The following is a 25048-nucleotide window of genomic DNA, read 5'->3' on the forward strand; positions in this document are numbered from 1 at the left end:
CATTAACTTCAGTGGGCCCTGTGACTCACTGCTCAGACAATTAGCTCACTGGAATAAATGATTTCCTCCTGTTAAAATGAAGAGGGATTAATTGAAAGAAGTGTAATCACGAACAAAAGCGAGTGAATGGAAAACTGTTGGAACGGAAAATCAGAGCTGTGTGCGTTCTCTGATTTCCTTTCTCAGTGATCTGTGTCGTGCGCATTCAGATGCAGAGGAAGAAAGACCCTCACTTAGGGAAACTGCCTACTTCTCACTGAGCGGCATCCCGTAATGGCATCAAATGAGCATTAGCATCGCTGGTGAGAGTGATGCAACAAGATGGAAACCGCTCCTTGCAGGTTCCCCTATACTGCACCAATCCACCCAGGGGGCTTCCTTTACTACTTTCCGACGCTCCACCCTTTGTCTCTTTCATTCTCACTAGTTACATCACTCATTTTTTCCTTTCTCACCATCAGATCAAGGCGTTGTGAATGGAACAGCATGTTCATTTTCCCCGTGTTGTTCACTTGTGTAACGAGATTAAGCCATCTCCTTTCCTGCCCGACTTAATCAGGACGACTTTAATTAATTAATTACTTAATCTGGAAGTGTGTGTCAACTCACCACAGCTGTTTTTACTTCTAGACTGTGACTGTGTGTTTTGTTTTCCTCAGATCTTCACTGACGTGTCCCCATTGTCTGAAACAGAGCAACACCTTCGACCCTTTCCTCTGCATCTCACTCCCCATTCCTCTCCGCCAGACCAGGTGAGCACAGCTGTTTGCTAAATGGACTGCACTTATACAGCACTCTACGAGTCTTATCATCAACCACTCAAAGCCCCGTACAACAACCCATTCACACACACATTCATTCATACAGCACTTTTTCCCTTCACAAATAGTGCTTTTCTACCACAACAATGTTATATCAGGGGCAGTTTCATGTTCAGTATCCTGTCCAAGGACTCTATGAAATGCAGACTAGAAAAGATGGGAACCAAACCACCAATCTTCTGGTTAGTGGACGACCCCCTAGCCTCGGTATTGACATGTAACATCAGCACTTTACTGTATATGATGCCTGACTATTACATTTGGAAATGAAACAAAACTTAATTTTCATTAAATCTTTTTTTGAGAGCTTGATGAGCAAAGATGGATGCCATTCCCATATGAGATATGAGAGTGGATATAAGAAATCTTATAAAGATAAAAAGCTAACTGAAGAATAAAAAAGTGACCTGAGATGAGCAAGTATACGGGCCAGAAGTTTAATTTTACTTCCATTTGATGAACTGACTCCGTCACTTGAGTTATGAGACCTGGACACAGCACAGAGTTCCACTGAGTTTGCATTGTCTATCTGGATTTTCTCTTTGTGCTCCAGTTTCCTCAAAGAGCACAAACATGTACAGTTAAAATGAAATAAGCTGGGTATAAAAACATAAGATAAGACTAATCAGGGAGGACATAGAGGGGTCTGTGGACACACAATGCACATTGTTGTTCATGTGATCCCTCCGGAGCTGCCCCTAAAGAATACCTGCACCAGGAGTAAGACAGTAAAAGTTAGTTTGAGGAAGCCACTTTTTATTCAGGACCTACGTGTACTGTAGTATCATAAGATCGCTCATATCTGTACATATAAAGCTCCAGCCAGCAGATGGTTAGCTTAGCTGGACTAGACTGGAAACGGGTACCCTGGCTCTGAGGTGACCACTCAGCTTGTGGCTCCTGAAGAAACAGAATAAAATGTGTTAATGAGTGAGCTTTAGAGGTGCTGGAAGGTGATGGTATATCTTGATGCTTATACAGAGCTAGGCTAGCTGTTAACAGTCTATATGCTTAGCTAAACTAACCATATGCTGGCCCTGGATTCAGATTTACCAAATAGAGAGTGAAGGCATCATATAAGTTATGTGACTCTGCAAAAACATTAGTTACGACAAGAAAACAGGCCGGACAACACCCAGCTTTGTTCAGGCACCACCTGCAGTAGCTACACGAGTCATTGTGGAGCTGAACCACTGTTATCAAAAAGGAAAAGCTGGTGGAAAACCCTCGCAGCATTAGGGAAACAATGTGTTATTCAACTTCACGTCGTAACACCCACTCAGCTTCCAGGTCAGGTCGACGCGGGTCAGCCTGTTCAGGAAATCCTGACATTTTCAAGGAGGGAGACCCCATTCACGTCTCTGGTCTAAAGCCAGAGATTCTCTCACTTCAGTTATGTCACAGTCTCTCTCTCAAACACGTACACAAACCTTCTCACATCCAAACACTGATTTTCACTCGAGTACACACAACATGTTTACAGTGCTGGTTGTTGGGTCTTTCCTGTGTTTTGTAAACTTTAGCAGATATTTTATTTCCCACATCTCACCTCCTCTCTTGTCCTGTGCCATGGAGGTGGATGATGAGGGTGAATGAGATTTCCATCTGTGCTCAGGCTCTTCAGGGTCCTTGAGTTTCTTTCTGTGTAGTACTAGTGTCTATCTGGTCATTTCTCCTCTTCACAGAGAATTAGTCCATAAAGACCTGCATGTATTGTATATTTTTTGAGTTGTGTTCTGATCTTTTCATCTCACTCAGGGCAAGAAAGCAAAAAAAAAAATCTTTAAAAAAAATTACAAACTACATAAACATAGACATTTGAGTGGCAGACTTATTTATGTTGAAATGTACCTTTCCACAGCACAGCCTCTGAATGTAAAGCTAAACTCTTTAATGTGATTGACACTGAGAGGTGTGTGGTGCTCTTTTAAGGTTTGCCAGGGTTTTTTCTTCTTCTTGCTAGTTATTTACTTCCTTTAAGTTTTTGTCTTTGAAATAGTTCATGCAAGTTCAGCCAACGTTCCTTCTAATTTGGGAAATAGCTTTTAAGAGCTTCATTCTGACAGGGATCCAAGTCCAAGAGTATTTAGTTACCATCCTTTTTTCCAGATAGGGTGAGGGAAAACACTTCTGAGGGGATAAACAGATGGATTGTCTTATTATTTTTTTTAGATTTCTCTGTGTGAAGAGATCAGCTCGCTCTCAGCCAGATCATGTCTGTAAGCCACAAACACATAGTGTTTGTTACCAAACCAACATTTGCTGCGCCTGGCTTTCCAAACACTGGGCTTGTGTCTCTTGGCAGTCCAAACACTTTGCATGTTGGATGTATTTGTTTTTGTTTGTTTGTTTTTTTACACTATATTGCTTCTTCAGCTGAATGTAGTACAGAGCTTTTGCATTTAACTGCAGCCATTAATCAGATTCATTAACTGAGCAACATATCAAGGCTGTAGATGTCTGAAGGCTTTTCATTTTTAGAAATCATTTAAACTAAATATTGTTTTTTTTTTAATAAAATTGTGAAAATAGTTGAAATTGTTTCAAATGAATACTGGAGTGAAGCTTTGTTGACCAATCCTGTATAATCCCTCTACAGCAGTGACTAAAAATGTCATTAACATAAATTCAGTAGACCTCCTTGAGCAGCAGCTTGATAAGTGTTGCCAATTTACAGTACTCTCTCTGCTGTGCTCATTTGAAGTCTCCTATTTCCCACCCAGCAGGAATAAACACGTTGGTTCGATAATTTGTATGCAGCTACAACAATACTACTTTAGCTTAACAAGGACTGGTAAAAAAAATTATGCAGATATGTCCTGTTATGCAGAAATCTGGCTCGCAGTTAGTTATAGAACCAACTTCAAAGTGCTGCTGTTAGTTTATGGATCACATAATTGCTTGGGGCTAAAATACATTCCTGATATGCTTGAGGAACATAAACCCAGAGAGTCCCTCAGATCTTTCAGAAACATAGAGCCAGTGGTGCCTGAACCAAACCACAACATAAATGTAGTGTGTGGAAACACAAAAGCAGTTCTGGTGTTGAATCGCTGTCATGTAACTGATCCCCCGCAGACCTACACTGTGTGATACACACATTGTGGATGTACCAGAGCTGTTCATAAATATGAATACATTACTTTGCCTTTATTCTGATAGTTGCAGTGAGGGGGAGACATGAAAGTCAGGGAGAAAGAGAGAGGGTTGACATGCAGCAAAGGTCAGATTTGAACCTGGGCTGCTGTGATAAGGACTAAGCCTATGTGATACACACTCCAGGTGAGCCAGCTGAGAACATGTCCAGATATATTTTAAATTGTATGTTGACAGCTTTCTCAGTTTTTATAGACAGGTAGGCCTCAAGGTTAATTCATGGTTTCTGTGTTCACGTGGGTCTTTCTGATGTATATTGCAGACATGTACGCTGGACTCTCGGTTGTCTTTACTGTTCATGTTCTATTCTTGGGCCAGTTTTGAGTTCAGTCAAATGCAATAACCAAAGGGGCTCATCTTCTTGTAGTCAGCAAGTCTGCATCATTGTATAGTGTGCTTTTGGGAAACATGTACAAATGTCCATGTACACAGAATCAATGTGGCCAGATGAGCCATACAGCAGGTGTCTGTTTTTATTTATATCTTCTCTCATTAACTAAACAAACACTCAGAGCAGCTTTTACATTCATCCATCTGCCCATCACAGATGAGGTATACTCCCACCTGTGAATTCCTACTATTAAAGCTCTCAAGTCACAGCTCATTAATAGTTAGTCAGCTTTTAATTAAACCAACTCACTAAACTTGGAGTGTGAGCTATTGAAGGTGATGTGATATGGGAGCCATGTCTCGTAAAGTAAAGAGGTGAACTGGTGTAATTGTGGCATCATCTTGTTCAGTGACCAGAAAGCAGAGACTCAGTTTTTGAACAGTCAAGTTGGGCTAATGGTTTTGGCTCCAGGCTGTTAGTGGCCCCTAAGGGCCAACAAACTTTACTCCACCACAGTGTCTCAAAAATGTGGCTCCCTCGCCCCCACAGAACCAACTGAGGGTTTTATGAGCAGTTGCTGTAAAATGTTGAGTTATATCCAATGTGATACTGCTGAAATTATTATTGTCTATACTTTGAGAGTTACACATTTTTATATTTGGAAAATTATTTCATTTTAGAATAAATGAAGTTAAGATCGCATACATTTGTTATTGGAGCCAGAATGTTTATTACATTATAGTGATTAATGCTGATTGACAGTCTTTTTACTAAAGCCTCAAAAGACTCTGGAGTCATCAGAGGAAAGACTGACCACAGAGATGTTTATCTGGGATCATTTGCACAGTGATTTCCATTGCTCATCTGAATTTAGTCTTGAGGAATAGGTATGAAAGGGTCATACATGTGTTTTTGTGCAGCTATATTCTGACTTGAAGAGAGAATATTTGTTTGACAGGATCCAAATAAAGAATCCTCATTAGTATTTTGTGTGATGTACTGTAGGTGGAGAGTGAACATTATAATGAGAAGAGTTTTGTTTGGCAAGATTCACAGACAATCTTTTATTGGACTGTTTAAGGTAAAGGTGAAAAATATTCTAAATGTTTTTTAGTGAGCAGGTGAAATGATATAAATACGAGTCTGAACACAAACACTTAGTGAGATAAACAGACACATAGCAGCTTTGAGGTACAGCCTAAGGATGCATTGTACTGAACCTCCCAGGCTGCCAGTTATTTTCAGTTTGTGCAGACTGGGAGACAGGTTCCTGTTTTAGTTGTAGTTTTGTTTTTGATTTTATTTTTACCTCTCAGAAGAAACATTCAGACTCTGCTTCCTTGTGTTTTTGTTTTAGCTCTCCATCTTTCTTCTCGGTTCAAATATTTAAGTTTTATTCTCCCCAAGATAAAATTGAGTGTGACAGTTTATCCACACTCGTCAGCCCATAGGTACGTACAGATACACAGTCCCACAGGTTCCTGATAGAAGTCCTCCATGTCTCGTCAGTTTACTGTTCTTCAGAGAGGCCATTATGTCCCAGCACCCTGCTCATGTCAGCGCTGACTCTGGAGAGGTCAGAGCCAAGCGCTCTCTGTTTTTAAAAATGCAATAGAGATTCCATTATTTCGCACACATAAAACTCCTAATGATCTATTATTAATGTTAAAATGTATTGATTTATTCATGAAAGTCTTCTTTTGTCCCTTTCTGGCCATAGAGGAGGCTGCAGTATAAAATGGCACAGAAATCAAAATAGGGGCCGTTCTATTTCCCACCGTCGCTGACTGTGTGTTTTATGGCAGGCTGCTGTGTGTGACTCTGGTGTTCAGCACCAAAGGACAGAGGTACCTGCGGACGGGGCTGGCTGTGCCTCTGTTTGGCTCTGTGGCCTGCCTGAGGAGGATGGTGGCCGACGAGGGGAAAATTTCTCCAGACCAGGTAATAGAAAGTAGAAAAAATTACCCATATTGCTCGTAAAGTTTGTATTTTATGTGAAATCCTATTCTACTGTAATAGAGCAACACAGCTCACATAATAATAATACTGATACTGATAATAATGGAAACAACGACCTTCATACAAAGAGCTCTTTTCAATCAAGAGATGTCGCTCAATGAGGTTTGGCACTAAAAAATCAAGTGGTACAATTAAATAACAGCTGCCACCCTTGCTGGAAGCCACAGTGTTTCATTGCTCCTCTTCTATTCTGATCTGATGAAATGAGACAATAGAAAGATAGTCGATGATAAAATATGGAAATGAAAATAAAATCAGAAACCAGTTAGATTAGTAAAATATGAGAACATTCATTAAAAGAGAGTGTGATTATAGTGCAGCGTGTGTCATTCTGACCTTTAATGCCATTGGCTGGAATTTAGTCTTCGTAACTAAACTATGTTGTTATGGATTTGAGATTAGAGGGAATAATAGGGCATTCAAAGTCCATTCTCACAGTATTATGAGATTTATAATGGCAGTGTAATTAGAAAACTAACCTGTGTGTGTGTGTGTGCGTGTGTGTGTGTCTGTGCGTCCCTGTGTGCGTCCCTTTATGCACCCCTGTGTTGCTCCCTGTGTGTGTGTGTGTGTGTGTGTGTGTGTGTGTGTGTGTGTGTGTGTGTGTGTGTGTGTGTGTGTGTGTGTGTGTGTGTGTGTGTGTGTGTGTGTGTGTGTGTGTCTCGGTCACCAGGTGATCCTGACAGAGGTTTACTCCACAGGCTTCCAGCGCTCCTTCTTTGATGAGGACGATCTAACCAGCGTGGCTGAGAATGATGTCATCTACGCCTTCCAGGCTCCGCCCCTCTACATCAGAGGAGGCTCGGCACGGATCTCAGGTAGCTGAATGAATGAAGATGTGAGCTCAAGTACAACAGGCACTATTTTTAGTCACACAACACCATGTCTTTGACTAATACTAATTTGTGATACCAAATTAGTATTTTCCCCGCTTTAATGTGCGTGTACAAGCAGATCTGTGCGCAAACAAACCAATTTTATTAACTTACTTTGCTTAATGAAAACCTAGGGGAACACACCTCACCGCAGGGGCCCCTGGGGAGCAAATTAAAAGTATATATCTTCACACAGTGCTCTGTGAATTACAGACTCCCTGCGCAGATTTCTCCGGCGCTCAGATTTATGTCTCATGTCTTTCTTGTCATTTCATCTGTTTCTCAGCTCGGCATGTAAAATGTGAGCTCTGAAGTACTTCAGTGCATAGTATCCCCTTGTTTCTCGCTCTGTGCTGTCAGCAAATAGGTTCTGCTCTGTTGTCCTGTCTCACAGGGCTGTGAGCCCCAGCATTGTGTTAACACTGCCTTTCTGTCTGAAAAATGTGACTTTTAGTGCTTTAATTTATGTTGCTCAATGACCGCACAAAGCACTGCCCCCTCTCCCACCCCCCACCCCTGTGAGCAGTCTGGCTGTTCTGTGTGCTGGCTCAGACTAAATCCCCCTGTGTTCTCACTGGCTCTGACTTGTGGGGTTGATATAGAGTCGACATCACCACTCTACACTTTTTTGTCCACAGCAGATTGTGCTGTCATTCACTCTGATATGTTTACCCTGCGAGAATACAGATGTTATCATCCTAAGAGGAACATTAACATCTTTAGGAAACGTGCTTGTTAGCTGTCAAACATAGTCACTTAAAGATTTAATACCTCTCCTCCAACCTCCGCTTTTCTTTGTACCTCGTGTGACTTTTTGAGGAAAAAGAACTGAGTAAGCCTGAAGGTGAGCTTTAGTTTTTTGTGCTTTCTCTTAATGTGAAATAATCTTTTACTGAGCAAACTGATACATAACCAAAGGCTTCTCTTAAATTACTTGAATGGATAAATGACAAATCATTTATTTTTCATCTCACTCTATGAAAGGCAAGTGCAACTGCCACACATAAATATTTTCTGCCTCTGTTTGTGATTAATGAAAGCTATAAAGGAGCACCATTACACTCCTGTATTGATGTATGTATAAACCTTTTATCAAACTTATTTACTGTTTGGCACCTTAAAATCTAATGATCTTTGTGCCTCCTCTAGGCCTGTCCCAAACCAGTTATCTGTAAATGCTTTAAGGTATAGCACGTAATGTTTCCATGATCCGTGATTTTAATCAATGTAATAAGGTATTAATCAAGGTAACAATCCTTTTTTATTAGTAGCATCATTACTCAACTCAGAAAACACTGATTTTTTAATGTGAACCTGCTTCATTCAGTGTTTTTACCAATGATGATGATGGGGTGCGTTTGTTAAGCACGATGACTGACACTGAGGGAATCCTATCCTCTATATTGTACATTTAGACAGAAAGTCTCGGGGATCAGATTATGAGCTAAAACAGCAAACTCTAACCAGTGCTCTCACAAAGCTGAGAAAAAATAACAATCTAAACTTTTTATGTGTAGTAAGTTATCAGTGTGGATTATGTCCTTGGCATTGAATTGAGCCACATGAGTCTCTGTGAGAGCAGCCAAGACATCTTGTGGGTAATTTAGGCTCAAAAATTTGTAGCGAAATCTGAAGGTAACTCTGTTTTATTATGTTTCACTATGCGCATTTCTCTCCTTGTTAGTTGTACCACATTTCAAAGATTAAATTTCACTGGCATCCATTCAGTGAATTTCAAGGTAATAGTTACCCACAGTCCTAACTCTGATTTAAAGCCTCCTGATGTGAAAGGCTGTTACACACAGCCTGAGGTGTTGTTCATTGTCTGCCATGAATGAAAAAGTTACGTACTGTTGGATTATGCCAAAAACAAACTGATGCTAATGTGACCTTCAAACCTCCTCGCTCTAGTCTTAAAATTAATCTCTTACATCACCACGTTGGCTCCACATACTTTGCCCCTCCCCTATACTTAGAAGTCATATCATTCTCTTCATGGCACTTCTGTCTATTAAGATCATATTTGATCACAGAAATATTGGCTAGCCAGTATTGCTCTGACCTTTGACCTTTGTACTTTCATGCATGTACAGTAAATATAAAGTAACAGCCAGTGAGTTGAGGACGGTGCAACATGATTAAGTGCCTCTGTCAGTGTTTGGATTGAAGCGTTTTCATGAGCTTACCATCAGACAGTCAAGTAATTGATGTTTGATAATTAATAATTAATAGTGTATAAAATCTCAGAGTCATCTGAGCGATCTTTGCTTAGGATTTGATGGCGCAGTGACAGAAATTAATAAGCATTATATCAGCGTATGGCGTGTCCGTGCCAATGATGAGATTTGGGGAATATGGAATCACCTGCCAAATAATATTTGGAAACAGATAATTGGCTTTCATAGCTAAAGATCCATTTCTCATCTTTTATCTCTGTTACAAATGGAGAATAGTTTATTCCCCCTGTTCATTTATCACCCAGTTTTCAGTAAAATGAGATCATCTCTGTTTGAGATTTGTTTATAATCTTATGGAGCGTTTATTGTTTAAATTTCATAAACAGCAGAGATTGTCATAAAGTGATGTGAGCTTTACCCTCGCTTTGCAGATTCCTCCCGTGAGGAGGTTTTTATCCATTGCTGATGCAGTATACGCCATCTCTAAATAATTTGTGGCTTGCAATGAAATTCTCTAAATACATTCATGTTGCGGTGTTTCTCTAAATTGTACAAAGCTGACAACAATTGTTTATAGACTGCCATGAAATTTATATTTATACCTTCAGTAAGAAATGTATAAACCTTGTTTATCCCTTAAAACAGCTATTTATATGTTTTGCTGTTGCTACGTAACCACCAACAGCTGTTTACCCACCAGTCTAGGTGAAATTATGTAAGTTTAGTATTAAACTTCATTCTTTAACTCACCAGGAGCTGTCTCCAGCTTCTCTGCTTCTATTGAAGTAGTCAAGACTCTAATCAGGTAGCAGTAGCCCGTCCCATCGTCACTTTGCGATAGTGACTCACTGCAACCTTCAAATACTGGTACCTTCAAGACGTTGTGCCGTTCAGGCGGTGTATCTTAACTTCTTGTCTTGTCAGCCATGACAGTTGCTGAAGCAATTTGTCAAGTCACAATCGCTACAACCTGCTCCACGTTCAGCATCAGACAAAACCTTCAAATGACCCCCTTTAACTTCAGATGTGGCGCTACCATCAGGTTGTAATTTCAGTTTGTCGAATACTTTTATGACCGAACACCTGCAAAATTCATGACATTCTCGTCAGCCTCAGCTGTACTTTGTGTTTAGTGCTAATTAGCAGATGTTTGCAAAACTAAGATGGCAAACCTACCCAATGTGACGGTATCGGCATGTTAGCATCGCTACTATGAGGAACGCCAACATTAGCAGTTAGCTCACCCAACAGAGCATGGCTCCAGTCCAGACTGTATTTCAATCAAATCAAATATTTGGTTTTATTATAAGTTTATGAGTATTTATGTATCTTCATCTGCCTATCCTATGCTGCCAGTTTCAGTTTGAATGAAACTTCACTAACATAAATGCAGCCAACCCAAAGGGCTGTGTTGTTCTGTACAATTTGGGAGAGAAGATTAAACATGAAAGAGATAAGTTTATCAAGTCACACATGAGAACTAGCACATGCCAAACTTTGACATCATGTGCCATATTATTTGTTATGTAATATTTAAAAGTAAATATGCATTAGTTAAATGAAAATGAGCTTAAGTCAGAAAACATGTATTGAGACCTTGACTATGACTGAGCAGTCGGCTAATGGGATTGGAGGGTGTACTGTTGCTGTGGGTAGAGTAGATCCCTTTAGAAGCAGAGGTGTTTAATTATGGGCTTTCACATAGTCTGGCTATGTTTAGTCTGGCTCATCTTGTGTGTGTGTGTTTGACAATGAAAGAAGCCTGAGAGTGCAGAGGAATGATGACTTCACAGGCTTCCTGCGGTTCCTTAGAATTAGTTGGAGGCTTTTTGGTAATAAGAGATTATGATCAACGAGTATCTAGGCAAAACAAACTTTACTCTTGGTGTGGTGTGGTGTGGTGTGTGCAAGTGTCTGTAGGTAAATGTTTTCAAATGGTCGCACAGTAAGTGACTTGTTCAGTATAGTGATGGGAATTATTCCACAGGGTTTAAGAAGACCCATTAGGCTTTTCTGAGTTTTCCATTTCTTACGTAGCTTTTTGATCGATAGTCACATGACTCAAAGTTTACACCAAAGAGAGGAACTCTGTCAGGGCAAAACCCAACTTCCTCCTTTATATGTACCCTCAGTGGGAGTACAGACCTTAATATTGACGTCTGTACCTCCCTTGGTGCTGCCCACCTGCAGGATGGGCACTCCCTGCTTAGCACACCCCCACACAAGGCAAAACACATACATAAATGATGAAGAGTTTTCTTTAGTTTTGTTTCAATTTTGTGGAGAAATCTTTCAAATTTTTCCCACTCTTCAAAACAAGTGTGAGCCAGGACTGCTTTAGAAACCATGCACAGTTCGATGCTTTATCTCACAACCAGTGCTACTTCACACTTAATGTAGCCAGAAGGGGGCTCACAATAATAATAGCTACAGCCTGCAAATCTGTGTTATTATTGTGAATCTGCAATGTTTATCCACATAAACCTGACCACATTAGTCAGAAGCAGTGTAGCAGAAATATAAATGCTAAAAGTTTGTCAGTGCTGACATGCTGTACCTCATTAGTTACCACATCAATTATCCACAATTTAACAGCTCAATTCTTTTATCAGTAGGTGCACTAAAGTAAAATTAATTCAGATTTAGCAGCATCATTAACCAGCAGGATTTATATTCCTTGAAGAACCTATAATTTAAAAAAACGTATTTTCACTTACAGTTCATCAGGTTCACAAATAAAAATCTAAATCTTTTCAGACAATTATTCCAGATAATAAATATAATGTCATGCAGAGACTTTGTAGAGCGTCCAGTGACTTGATACCAGCATCTCTCTCTTTGTTTAAACTTTACAGCAACACATCAATGGAACATATAGTTTCCATGCTAGTTGTTGTTGACACTTGGCTCTGATTGGTCAGCTTTAATAACAATAGGTGTGCCAAAGAAGAAAAATAAGGTCACATCGAAGCATGTAGATTTATTTTAGATGGCACAAGAATAAAATGATGACGACTGAAAATGGCCATAGTAGGTCCTCTCTAACACAAGCACACATACACACCTCATACAGTACATCCACTGTTATTCATCTTGTAAAAAAGTTTCTAAAAAATGTGATCAGTGACAAGAGCTTTGGAAAAAATATCTAGCAACAGTGCATTTTATGACAGCTACTCATACAAAAACTTTGATTTAATGGGCGATGAGCGGTGGCTCTCCAGCCCAGCATCCCAGTGTAAATCTTAGTGGGACAGGCCAGGAGGTGACCTCTGCATTTTACTGCTATTTCATGAACATGTTTCACTGAGCATTTCAAAGGAGATTTTCCCCCATTAATCATTGCCACCACTGTCAGAGGTCGCTTCTCATGTAAATTAAAGCAAACGATTTAAGCAAGTCTTATCACTTGCTTGATTAACACAACATTAATAAATGAAAAGCTGTGCATACTTATCATCTCATTCTCAGGGTCAAGACACTGCAATCAGAGGTTTAATGTTAAAGTTCTGGTGGCGTATATGTAGACTTTGATTAGTTTTAAATAGGTCTTTTCCCTCATTCATGGTAAAGCTTTATGACCTCACACCCCGATTATTTCTGTAAGAGGGGGGATGTGCTAACGGCAGCCTAGCTGCTTTGTAAGGATCCTAGCAACACGATGCTCAGCTGTGGCATTTGCTATGTCAGTGATGAATCATGTGTCGGGCGTAAACAACAGTGTTTAATGAAAAGTTTGGAGACGGCACAGCCACCGTGACAATCAATACCTTCTCCACTGTGTTTGAGGATCTAATTTGCCATGTGATTTATCACCATGAACTCCTGAGATGCCGACCGTGTGCTAAGCCCAGCGGTTGTCAGCTGTGCGACAAGAACGCATCACTGCTGACGTCACGACACACTAGAATCTTATAATCTCGCCTTTTCGCACTCAAGTCAGTCACAGTCCTCACTGTTGGAGAGACGCGAGAAGAATGGGAGAGGAGAGGAGAGATGCTTGGCACCCCACCAGGACAGGATGTGGAGCAGAAGCTGCATCAGATAATACCTCCTGCTGAGAGTGCAGGCAGCCATTGGTCCATCTGTTCTCCCCTCTGAATCACTGTTCCCCAAATAGAAAGCTGCTGTCTCGCCACTTTATATATCTCAATTCTCCTCCTCTCTCCTTGTTAGAGGTGTTAAGTTTAATGATCGCATTTTCTGTTCTTGAAATCAGATCATCTTTCCTTTTGAAGGAGAAAATGAGGAATGTCATGCTGTAATCTAGCCTAAAAAGTGAAATTTTCATCAGCCCAATGCTGCGATCTTACCTACAGGAAAAAAAAATGGTATCTCCTTGTTCCTTTGACTCCTCATCCTTTGTCTTTCATTTCATTTGGTCTCAGCCCCCTCTGACTTTCTCTTGTCTTCTGCCTCTCCTTCCAGGGTACCATCACAGCCTGCCATCGTCCCCGTACTCCACTGGTCCTGAGGGTCAGAGGTTGCCTTCATCTGGGACGTTGTCGTCAGAGTTCCTTAACCAGGGCATCCCAGTCAAGATTCTGCTGTTGGTGTGCAACGCTGCAGGAGGAGGCCAACAGGCTGTTAGGTAAATAACACTAAATGACTTAGTGAAACCCAAATATAAAAATCTGGGTAGGTCCTCGGAGTTGTCTTCAAAGTAAATTCATGCAAAACAGCTGATGTGCGTTCCCGTCGGGGGCGGTTTTTCGACAAGCAGTCTCTGCATTTGCCTCTAAAACAACTTTGTCTTGTAACGTTCTGTTATTATCTCATAGCGTGGTGAATGTGCTGGTCACAACTTGTCCACCAGAGCGCTTTGAAGTTGTTGGATTGTGTATTTGATGAGTTTGATAAGAGAAACCAAGAAATCCCATTAGCCTCCGTAGCGTAGCTCTGAGCAGCTCATGGCTCTGCTCCGCCGTTCCAAAACAGCTTGCACCGACGATTAAAGGTAACGAACCTACTGCTAAGACTATAGGGATAATGGCAATGGGCCAATTTGCCAAAATGTTGAACTATCCCTGTTTAGCTCAGTGGGTGGATCAGGCACCCCATGTGCAGAGGCTAAAAGTCCTTTCTGCAGCTGGCCCCGGTTTGAATCCCACACTGGGTGGCCCTTTGCTGCATGTCATTCCCCCTCTCTCTGCCTCCCCATTTTCTGTCTCTCCCAACTGCCCCAAAATAGACCTTAAAAAAAGCCAGCACCATGTTCACTCTTCTTTTAATCATGTTTTTTCTTATACTTATTATGCTCACAAGACAGCTCCAGCCCTTTTTGTCACTTTCCAATAGCGACTCACTGTAGCCTTCAGTCTGTCCTATAGACGCAGCACTGCTCAGAGGATGTGTTGTTATTATGCTTGCAACGATGGCTGAAGATCTTTGGCAAGAATCCACATTCAGTGGACAAAAAAACTTGCAAATAGTTTTTTTTGACACGAGTGACAAATGAAGATGTAAGCTGTATCTAGTCTAAATCTTCAATTCATCTTTGACTCCATTGTGCCCAAAAGATAACGTAGCCAGGCGAAATACAAAACAGTCTTCAAAGACTTTTAAAAAACTGTCAACATGAACTAATACAAGCTTCAGCTCACCTAATCCACAGCTGTCAGCTAGAAATGTGAGGCCTGCTTTTGTTCACATCTGTGTGGAACTGCAGACACACTGAGTTTTTTAGTGTAGCCTATACAGTATTTCACACCATTATCATCAGTTGTGAGCGTTTCTTCCATGATTGTCAAGGTTTTCATTGATTTCACTGCCATTAGCCTTTAATCAAATGTGAATTCTACTTACAGTATTGCAGTCCACATGTTTTCTGTCTAGCCTTGCTCTGGTGGAGCACATCAAGGTCATTTTAGCTCCCTGTTGGAGAGAGGACTCACATCTCACTGTGAGATGAGTTTCATATCAAACGACTGAGGAATCTGACATCTGGCACGATATAAAGATCCATTAGACACACCCGTCTCCCTGACAGAGTCCAGAGAGATCAATATAGGTGAGCTCGCCAACACAGCTGTGAGAAAGTCCAATCCCATCCATGGGGCTCGGCGTCTCAGTTTCTCCTTCAAACGCCTCCCCGTCATTGATCAAACCACCAACCTATCTCAGTCTCATCAGATGACAGCTGGAGGACTTGTCTTTGCCAAGAAAATGACATTGGAGTCACATACTTGTTTCTCGCTCTGGTTCTCTGTAGAATAGCATCACAGGTACATTTCTGAAAATCAGCACAGTGTGAAACCTCTCGGTGTTGTTGGGTCATTTAAACTGTGAAACTGATGGATACCAGCAGATGGGAAAGTTGTGTACATGTACTTTTTTTATTACTTCTCTGGAGTGTCAACAAACAACATTTTGTTTATCATGTCTGTGAGGATAGGTAAAAAAAAAAATAAAAAAAAAAGATTATGGTGAACACAGAAGTGCACTGGTGAATTTGAAAAAATCTCTCTCTTGGCAAACAAAATAGCAAGATGTCAGACTTGTAAATGTTTTCATTGCATTCTGTGTTTCTTTTTTTGGTTGTTTGAGTAAAACTCTTTTTATGAAGTCAGCAACAAGATAAAGAGAGGACTCTGAATTTAGACCAAGCCAATTAACCTAGAGCAAAAGAATGGAAACGATTTGTCTCTCGCTCCATAGCCATTTCACCTCAGATTAATTGTAAATTTAAGTCGTTTTCCCTTCAATTTTGCGGAGTATGTTTTGTTTTCCCATGTTGTAGCACCCAGCCACAGAATGTTAATGGTTACCATCCTGAACAGTAATCCAACCTAATTTGTTTAGAGGGTCTCCATGGTATCTGCTTATTGTCTAATTAGAACATTTTGCAACAGAGGATCTGTTTAGTTTTTACTGTTACCCTTTTTATTGTCAGCAGAAATCTGAAAAAGCACAAATTATAATAGACAGAGCTTGTTCAAGAGCTTATTTTCCATACATTTTCCTTAAGTTCTTACCATTTCATCTCCAGTTTTATAATACCCTGTCACTGTACATGTGCCTGTGTTCATCTGTCTCTCCAGCACATGCATGCTAATTTGGTCTCTCAGTAATAAATCCTAAGCATACAATGGAGGGCTGCCCTCAATTAAATGTATATTATATTGAATGTGTTATGTGATCTATCATGTGAAATGACGGTTGTCCCTGTCCTCATCACCTATTTTCACTCCTTATTATCTCACTCTCTCCTTCCACAGAAAGCTGTAATGAGAATTCTGCCCCAATTCTAATTGTGTTAATAAATAATTATTAACATTACAATGGAAAGGACAAGGAGATATGTAGAGTGCTTCAGTAAAAAAAAAAAAAGTGCTGTAAGATGTTTTGACCTGTAACTCCAATTTCCTCCATCTGTCCCTGTTTAAGGTTTGGACCTCCATTTCTGATGAGGGAAGACCGGTGTATTTCCTGGGACCAGCTGCAGCAGAGCATCCTCAGCAAACTTTATTACCTGATGATCAATGGAGCTCAGGCACAGGTAGTTGTTTGATAATTATAGGAATGTGATCAATTATAGTTTTATTTAAGGAAATTATGGGGTTTTTGTGTCTGATGTCTGTGCATCAGGAGGTAGTAGAGACTCTGTAAATCGCACATGGATTCCAGCAAATACTGGAGCCCATGTCCTCTAAGCCTGCCAAGTGTCAATGATCTGTCTACATCCAGTTCAAGGACAAAAGTTAATATGAGACAACTCATCCTACTCAGCTAATTAAAGCAATGGGGTGCCGACCATTGCACGACAACATCAGCTAGAGTACAGTTGTTTTTATTTACTTATTTTTTATTCCCTGTCACCACAACCAGAAAAACCTGGATTAAAGTTACAATAAAATGGTGTGCAGCCAGTCAAAAGAAATTGCTTGTAAAACTCATATTCAATAGCTGTGTAGTGTGGGCGGGTGAGTTTTGAGCACCAGCTGGAGGCTGAGAGGGGACATGGTTCCCTCCTGCCACGCCGGCTGGTGCACCTGCTCTAAGACATGTTTATTGGCTTGGGACAGAGCAAAGCATGCCCACACAAAGACACTGTGTGGTACAGGTGCAACAGCCCCAAGCGCCAGCTGGAGGCAAAGAGGAAATGCCTCTCACTGCACCCACTGGGGCACCACGCCAGAGTCAGGTAAACTGGTTTGGGACAGCTTATTGTGTCTGACAGGGACAGTAACAGTGGAGGACATATGGCCCATACAGGCCATTTGTTCACTGTTTTGTGGATTAGTTGTGAAGAGATTGTGGAAACAGTTTTTCCATTTGCAGTGTTCTGATTAAACCCACTGCAGTGGCTCTGTAGCCTGGTCATATTATTCCTGGGACCATTACTTTGTCTACTCGCCCCCCAGCACAAAAGTGTTATTAAGTGTTATTGGCCATCACATTTACTGTTGCTGCTCCCTCTCTGTTTGCAGTAGTCCTCCTCTGCCTTCATTAGTGCCAGTGTTAAGAGTGAATACTGGGTTTTCTCAGTTCTTAAGTGTAGACAGGGTGGGAAGCTAATTGAAACCTAAAATGATGAAGGATGAAAAACTATTCACGTAACTGACTAACATTAGACACTAAACATAAGGCCTCATATGCAATGAAAACCCAGAACTAACATTATAAAACATTACAACTCTTTAGGAAGCCAGATAAAACAACAGTTAATGCAGCTGGAATGTTTAAAAAGGTTACAGCAAAAATAATACTTGATTGTGTTTATCTGAACGCAAAGACGTGTAATTTATTGAATGCAAATGAACACTGCAGGGAATGGGGGCTACCCATTTTATTCCTAATAATCATGACTCTAAAATTACTTGCAGTGATGTGTACAAAGGTGTGAAAAGGCTGAACCAGATCAACAATGTTATGAATGAAGAAGGAAATTAGATATTTGGGTTATGCTAATGCAAGGTTTTACTTTGCAATTGAAACCCAGACTAAAGCTCCAAAGTTTGCAAAGATGCTAACTTTGCTGTTTGGTACAGTCTTAAAGGTGGTAACAGGTAATAGTGCCTGCTTTGCTGCAGAGTTAGATGAGAAGATTAATAGTGTTCTCACAAGCTACAGTTTGTGGACTGTTAGCTTAGCTTTACACTGACTGTAAACACCTAGTCTCCCTCTGCCCAAATATTAGTCCTCAGTAAACCAGTAGAAACTGCTTCCAGCCAGTTTATAACTGTTGGTATGGAGATGTTGTTACCTTCACTAATAGTCTGCTGGTTGTAGTTTCATATCTACCATACAGACATGAGAGTGGTGTGTAGCCTAAATGTTTTCATTCACCCTTCTGTTAGCAAAATAGCATGTGTTACAAAATATTGATCTATTATTTTGCAAGGTACTGTAGAGTTTCAATTTGACCACTTCAGAAACTCACAAAAACTGGTCTCCCATCATGTGTTGGACCGTTCCATCTCATGTATAAATACACCTTGAATTAGCAGCCAGACTTTACCCTCCCAAAGCACATGTGTTGCTGTGACAGGCAGTAGGACAGTGTGCGCTAACGAGACTAAATGAGTCAGCAGCTAAGTTGTTGTCAGTTGTCTACACAGGGATAAAAAAGAAGCACAGTGGGCTTGTTTGCTTTGCCAGTAATGGTGTGACGACTGTACAACGTCGGGACATAATGACAGACATGCCAACAGCGTAGTTATCTCCAGTGCGCCCCTGCTGTATGTCACTGTCAAATCAATGATTTACTTTGCCGTAGCCGTAGCGGTCCAAGCGGTCTTGCGTGTTTCTTCTCGCTCACTTTTGCTGTGTCTCAGCATTTGATTGTGTGCAGTAGCATGCTGTTAATCATGTAGTCAAACTGATTTCTGATCAATGTCACAGCTGCAATAAAGAGCCACACAGGGGCTGGGTTGGAGAGGGAAACGCATTGACCAGCCTGCTGCACATTACTCAGTGCTCTTTGAGAAGTGCCAGGAGAGAGAGGAGGAGAGTCAGGTGCAGCATTTTCAGTAACTCTCTTGGAGATCGGTAGTCTCCTTTGTGCCCCATGCTGTCAGCCATTTAATTAAAACCAGGCTCGTACAGTATAATCAGTTTGCTGGAGCCTACCTCTGCCAAGAAAGGAGCTATGCTCAGAGCAGATGTTTGCTCTAAATCTTTCATCTCAACAGAATCTGTAGTTTTTCTTGCGTCAATGAATTACACTCACAAGTGGATTTCTCCGCTTCTGTCTAATTTTAGCTTCAGCAAAGATGCAATTGAGAAACAAAAAACACGGCCGCTCGCTCTGACAGCCAGTCTTCCTGCTACTGACACCGACTGACGAGTGGATTTTGATCAGCGGCTGGCTGGATGCTCACTGAAGCAGACCTGACTGTATAATGTCCCACAGCACAATCATGGCTGCTTACAGAACTAGATACAGTCAGTCAGGTGACCACCATCACACAAACCCACTGTGATGAATCCTCTGCCCAGGATTCAGCTGGAAGCTCAGTACAGGGTCACGTTTGTGATGGGGGGAGCTTTGCACTGTCGGGATTTACATGTGATAAGTAACACAGTGTGTGTTTTGGCCCTGAATGCTGTTAACACTGGCAAATGTAAATCCACTGTACACACACACACACACACACAATGAAATAACATAATGAAACACTGAGCTCCTTGCATGGCTTGTAATTGGAGATCATTTGCCCTGTCAGGCACAAACAATGCCACAAACATTCCCCACCTCACAGCACCCTCACTGGGCGCAGAAGTCATTAACCTTGGTCGAAAGCAGAACCAAGGATTTTCTCATGGCGGAAACATTATAAACTTTCTCTCCACCAGTGTCTGTGGAGTCATCGTGCTCATGGACGACACTGACAGGATGCTGTCATGAATTTTCGCAGGTTTTCTCTTCCTCTTCTCAGCAGTCACACTGACAGAGGCGACACTGCTGAGAGTCAGCCCAGATCTCAGATGCTCATTTGTAAAATTTTTTCCTCTCATGCACACTTGCTGCCTTTCACATACACACAAACAATGATATGTTTACAGTTCCCTGTTTCTTTTTCTACTTTCACATATTCTTCTTTATCTGGGCGTCAACGTCCACTGAGAGGAAATAAGATGCCACACATCTTTACTGATGTGGTGTTCAGAGAGTGAGGTCTGTCTCAGGACATCATGTGGACATAAGATGATCTTATTTTTAAGGCATTAGGAAGTTCATCTTGTAAAATAGTCTTATTATTGATATCATGCACTATAACGGCATGTCCTAGCCCGAGGTCAGCAACCTCACAGTTTAAACCACAGTGTTTTAGTTAACTACTAGCTAGGTAATATGAATGATGATAAGGGAAAACTTTTTTTTTTTAACATAACTATGTCAAGCTGCGTATCTTGCAAACAGACACAGATTTATGCTTTGATTCTTTTTTGACCTCACGAGAAAATGCTCTGAGGAACTTGATGCCATCTTACATGACAAGATTGCTGTTAATTAGTGACCACTTCCTGAAATCTCGCTGGACAGAGCTGCTAATGTTTACTTGAACTGTTAGCATTGTGCACCAGCAGTTAAAGGTTGGGTTGGAGATCTTATTCTGGATTATTTTTTCACTAATCTGCTAGAAATCCTCTTAACACCCGATTGCAACTGAGTAAATAAAGGCTTTTTCACAAAAATGAAAAAAAAAAAAAATCAATTGCCTGGGGAACGAACAAGCCTAAAAAAACATCATCCAATCACATACAGTGTCACATAGTCAATTGGATCGTGATGTGTCAATCAAGCTGCCGTCTCTCTCCCTCTCTCTCTCCTCTCACGTGCACGATCAGTCTTCACCGACGTCCGCGGAAAAGCCACACTCCAGGTGAGGTGTGCGCGGACAGGTGAAGGCGTGGCTTCAGACAGAAGTCTGAGGAAAGGGGCTGGGACTTTTTACTTGTGTATTTTCAAAATGTGGCCTGTTTCCAGGATCTCCAACCCTACCTTTAATGTGCTAGTGGTGAGTGGGACATTTTTAATGGGAGGTCTGAGGTTGTGAAATGGCCCTCACCCCTGAGGAAACAGTTAACCCTGCAGGTAGTAAACTATGGTGCTGAACAGGCTGACGTTTTCAGCCTATGTTTTAGCAGACTAACGCACTTCATTATTTCATTCCTTGCACTTTACTTCTTGTGTTCAGTGGTTTTGGTGATACAAAAAGAAGCCACCACCCAAGCATCATTCACACTACTGCCTCAACATGTGGAGAGGTTCAGAGCTCAGAGTCTTGAAACCAAGTCACGAGACTTACAGTATCTAATCCGCTGGCCTGGTGAATCCTCCTGTTGAAGCTCTCAGTAGCTTTGCAAACACCTCAAACAGCCTTGGAATGTGTGGAAATGTATATATCATATCGTTTTTCAGACGATGTTTTGGGGAAGAAAAACCCTTCTCATGAGAAGTCGGGATTAGCAGGACTCCCTGGGTGGTCTTCACATGTACATACAAGCCTCTCACTGAAACCCACATTGAGCCCAAACAAGTCTGTAATGAGAAGGAAAAGTCATTTTGGGTTTAAACATGTCATCTAGCAGATTGGAAATGAACATGTGGGCTAGAAAAGTTGATGAGCAACACACGGCACCGAAGCACCGCAGGGGAGTCTGATGCCTGCAGCGTCCACGAACACATGATGCTGAAAGACTGAGGAAAGGATAATACAGTCTTAATCACACAACTGTATGTGTATTCACACTGAGACAATGAGAGCAGGATTTTACTTGGTCTTGGAGTAGCTCCTGCTGTGAGTGCGAAGTATATACAAGTAAAAGTGCTGCTATATTTCAGCAGCTAACGGGTCGAAACTTTCAATCATACGGTACATTGCATGTGTGAGGCCGCATTAATTCAGAAGTGTTGTGTAACCGCTCCAGAGGGTTATGCATTCCTTTGGGTTCATGTGTTCATCATATGAACATTTTCCAGGAATCTACTATCTGCTTTACTGTGCCCCTCATCGTTAGAGCTCGAGTGGGTGTTTGTGTTTAGGCTCAGCAGCTACACACATCAGATTTCTCTGGACCAAAAGGAAATCAGTTTCATTTTTGTAGAGCACTCCTTCATTCCTAAAGCCTCCAATCTAAGCAGATCTTTGAGCAATATGAGCGTGTTTCAGGTGATGAGGAATAATACATTATTACTTTGGTTTTTTTCTTTCTTTCTTTTGTATTCCTCTCAACTACAATGCGGTCAAGAATGTTTTGAGAGATTAGGTCAATTATCTACGGGTTTATTAATGTTTTTCTTTCTGTCAGATGGTATTTCCAATGCCAGAAAACACAGGTGTTCCATGTTGATTCAAACTGCTGTGAGCTTAAAATGTAGGTGCAGGTCTTAGTCGATATTTCAGCATGGCCCACTTTAGCTCCTTTTGAAATTTCAGTTTTGAGAAATGCAGCAACAAATAGCTGTTACTAAAACATGTTTTTCAGTGTTTGCTGTAAAGACTGATTTTTATCATTAAGAGCTCTATTTTTGGACTGATGCACAGCGTGAAACTCGGTGGTGAGCTGGTATTTTCCTGCACTGAAGCGCAAGTTTGTTATCTTGGTGAGCTGCTGTGCACCACAGTGAGGGGAGAGGTGGTGATGAGAGTGCTGGTAAACTGCATGTAGCTGGTGAGTGCACTTTGCTGCTCCGCACACTTTTGCTCTATAGGATAGACATAAACGTTAATAAAACCGCACAACCACCTTTATTTATATTTTTCAACCAGCTGACCTGTGATCATACAGACAAAGCAGCTGAAATGTCAACCAATCAGAATAAAGACCAGTGAACTCTTACCGGCTCTGCAATTCACAGCAGGAAGGCGACAGGTATCTCTAACGGGAGTGATGCTGTGCACTGTCAATCCACGACTACTCTGAGCAGATCCACTCTTTAGATTTTGTGCAACAAGGAGAAGACGGTTACAAAATAACTGTGCTTTTTATTAATTAATGTACAGTTTTAAACTTTAAAGTGATACGCCAACATTTTTTTTTCATGTCTTGCCTCACTCCCGAGTCCATGACAAGCAGATAGACACCATCCTTTCGACTGTGCGTGCAGTAACAAAGGAGATAGAGCCGTATCGCCCGTAATTAGCTTAGCTCAAAGGCTGGAAGTGTATAGGTAGTGTTAGCCTGCCTCCTACCCGAGCCGAAATCAGCAGTCAGAAGCTGATTTCATTTTAGCTCTAAACTCTGTAAATATATCACTTTATCAACATTTCAAACATTTTTAGGCAAGAAAGTAGCCGTTTAGTTCAGCAGTGTGTCGTTAATTTGTCTAAATACCAGCTGTTTACAATTTTGTTGGGACAAATTCGGCGCTACTCAAGCTAGCTGTTGTGACCAACGCACTTCCGGTTACTTTCACAAAATAAAACACCCGTTGCCCTTTACATACAGAAAACCATGACGATAGAATTTGTGCTTTTACTTTGAAATAGGAAGCTAACCTTTTTTTTTTTTTTTTTTTTTTTATTATGTTTATTTCGGTCTCATAAAAACAAATAAAATAGACAAATATAAAGGTATAAATACAAAACAAATCAGAACAAAAACACAACAAGCAAAACAATTGACTTTGACCGAAAAGGTGTAGGCTGAAGCATCAGCTTATTTTGCCTACCCTTCTTAAATTAACATTTTTCGTTCACTCAATTTAAAAAAAATTTTTTACAGAGCAACAACAAAAAGAAAAAAAACCTTGCATATTCTACACACAGCAGTTTATAAGCACACTGGTATTTATAAATCAGTTTTATATTTATTAATAATATTATTTTTAAATAACTTTTTGAATCTATTAAGTGTGTTGCACAGTTTGATTTCTAATTCTAGATTATTCCATTGATTGACTCCTGTAATTGATATACATCTTTGTTTCACATTTGTTCGTACTTTTGCTTTTGTATACACATGAGTCCCTCTTAGTTCATATCTACTGGTTCGGGTCTGAAACATCCTCTGGACACCATCTGGAAGCAGATTATTATTTACTTTATACATAATTTGAGCAGTTTTATAGTCCACAAGATCATTAAATTTCAAGATCTGTAGGTTTATGAAAAATTTGTTTGTTGAGTCTCGATAATCGGCCCTGTTGATTATCCTACCCTACCCTACCCTACCCTTGATGTAGCTAGCTTGAACCAAAATAAACCGTCTTTGCTTGAACCCTCCGTTTTAACCGATCTCGACCTCTCAAGATGCCTTACCGGAGAGTTTTGTCAGCTCTGAGACGAAGATCGGTCCGTTTAGAGTTGCTGAAGAGTTTCTCTGATGACTTTAGGTGGAGGCAGGCTAACACTACCTATACACTTCCAGCGTTTGAACTAAGCTAATTACGGGCGATACGGGCTCTCCCTTGTTACTGCACGCACAGTAAAAAGGATGGTGTCTATCTGCTTGTCATGGACTCGGGAGTGAGGCAAGACACGAAAAAAAAAAGTTAGCGTATCCCTTTAAAACCTAAACTTCTCCGTTATTAAATTATTCTGGAGCTTTGCATCTGTTCTCCTCCCTTTTTGTCTCCAACAAAAAACACTGGTTACCTGGGGTAACACAGGTGAGAGAGAAAGTGATTTACCAATGATTGTGACAACCTCTAACACGCCCACCTATTATGTATGATAATATATTTCTGGTCACACCCTCTTTCCAGGGAAGACCGGCAAT

General features: G+C 40.8%; 1 protein-coding gene across 1 annotated transcript in view; it reads left to right on the forward strand.

Moving 5' to 3' along the window:
* Positions 1 to 25048, forward strand: part of usp43b (ubiquitin specific peptidase 43b) — a 75585-nt gene that overhangs the window by 35443 nt on the left and 15094 nt on the right. Inside the window, exons 4-8 of the mRNA XM_083976413.1 lie at positions 660 to 752; positions 6114 to 6249; positions 7001 to 7145; positions 13808 to 13970; positions 16766 to 16877. Of these exons, the coding sequence (XP_083832539.1) occupies positions 660 to 752; positions 6114 to 6249; positions 7001 to 7145; positions 13808 to 13970; positions 16766 to 16877 (649 nt within the window). The remainder of the gene's footprint in view (positions 1 to 659; positions 753 to 6113; positions 6250 to 7000; positions 7146 to 13807; positions 13971 to 16765; positions 16878 to 25048) is intronic.

This window comes from Trachurus trachurus, assembly GCF_905171665.1.
Source record: "Trachurus trachurus genome assembly, chromosome: 8".
Taxonomy (NCBI): domain Eukaryota; kingdom Metazoa; phylum Chordata; class Actinopteri; order Carangiformes; family Carangidae; genus Trachurus; species Trachurus trachurus.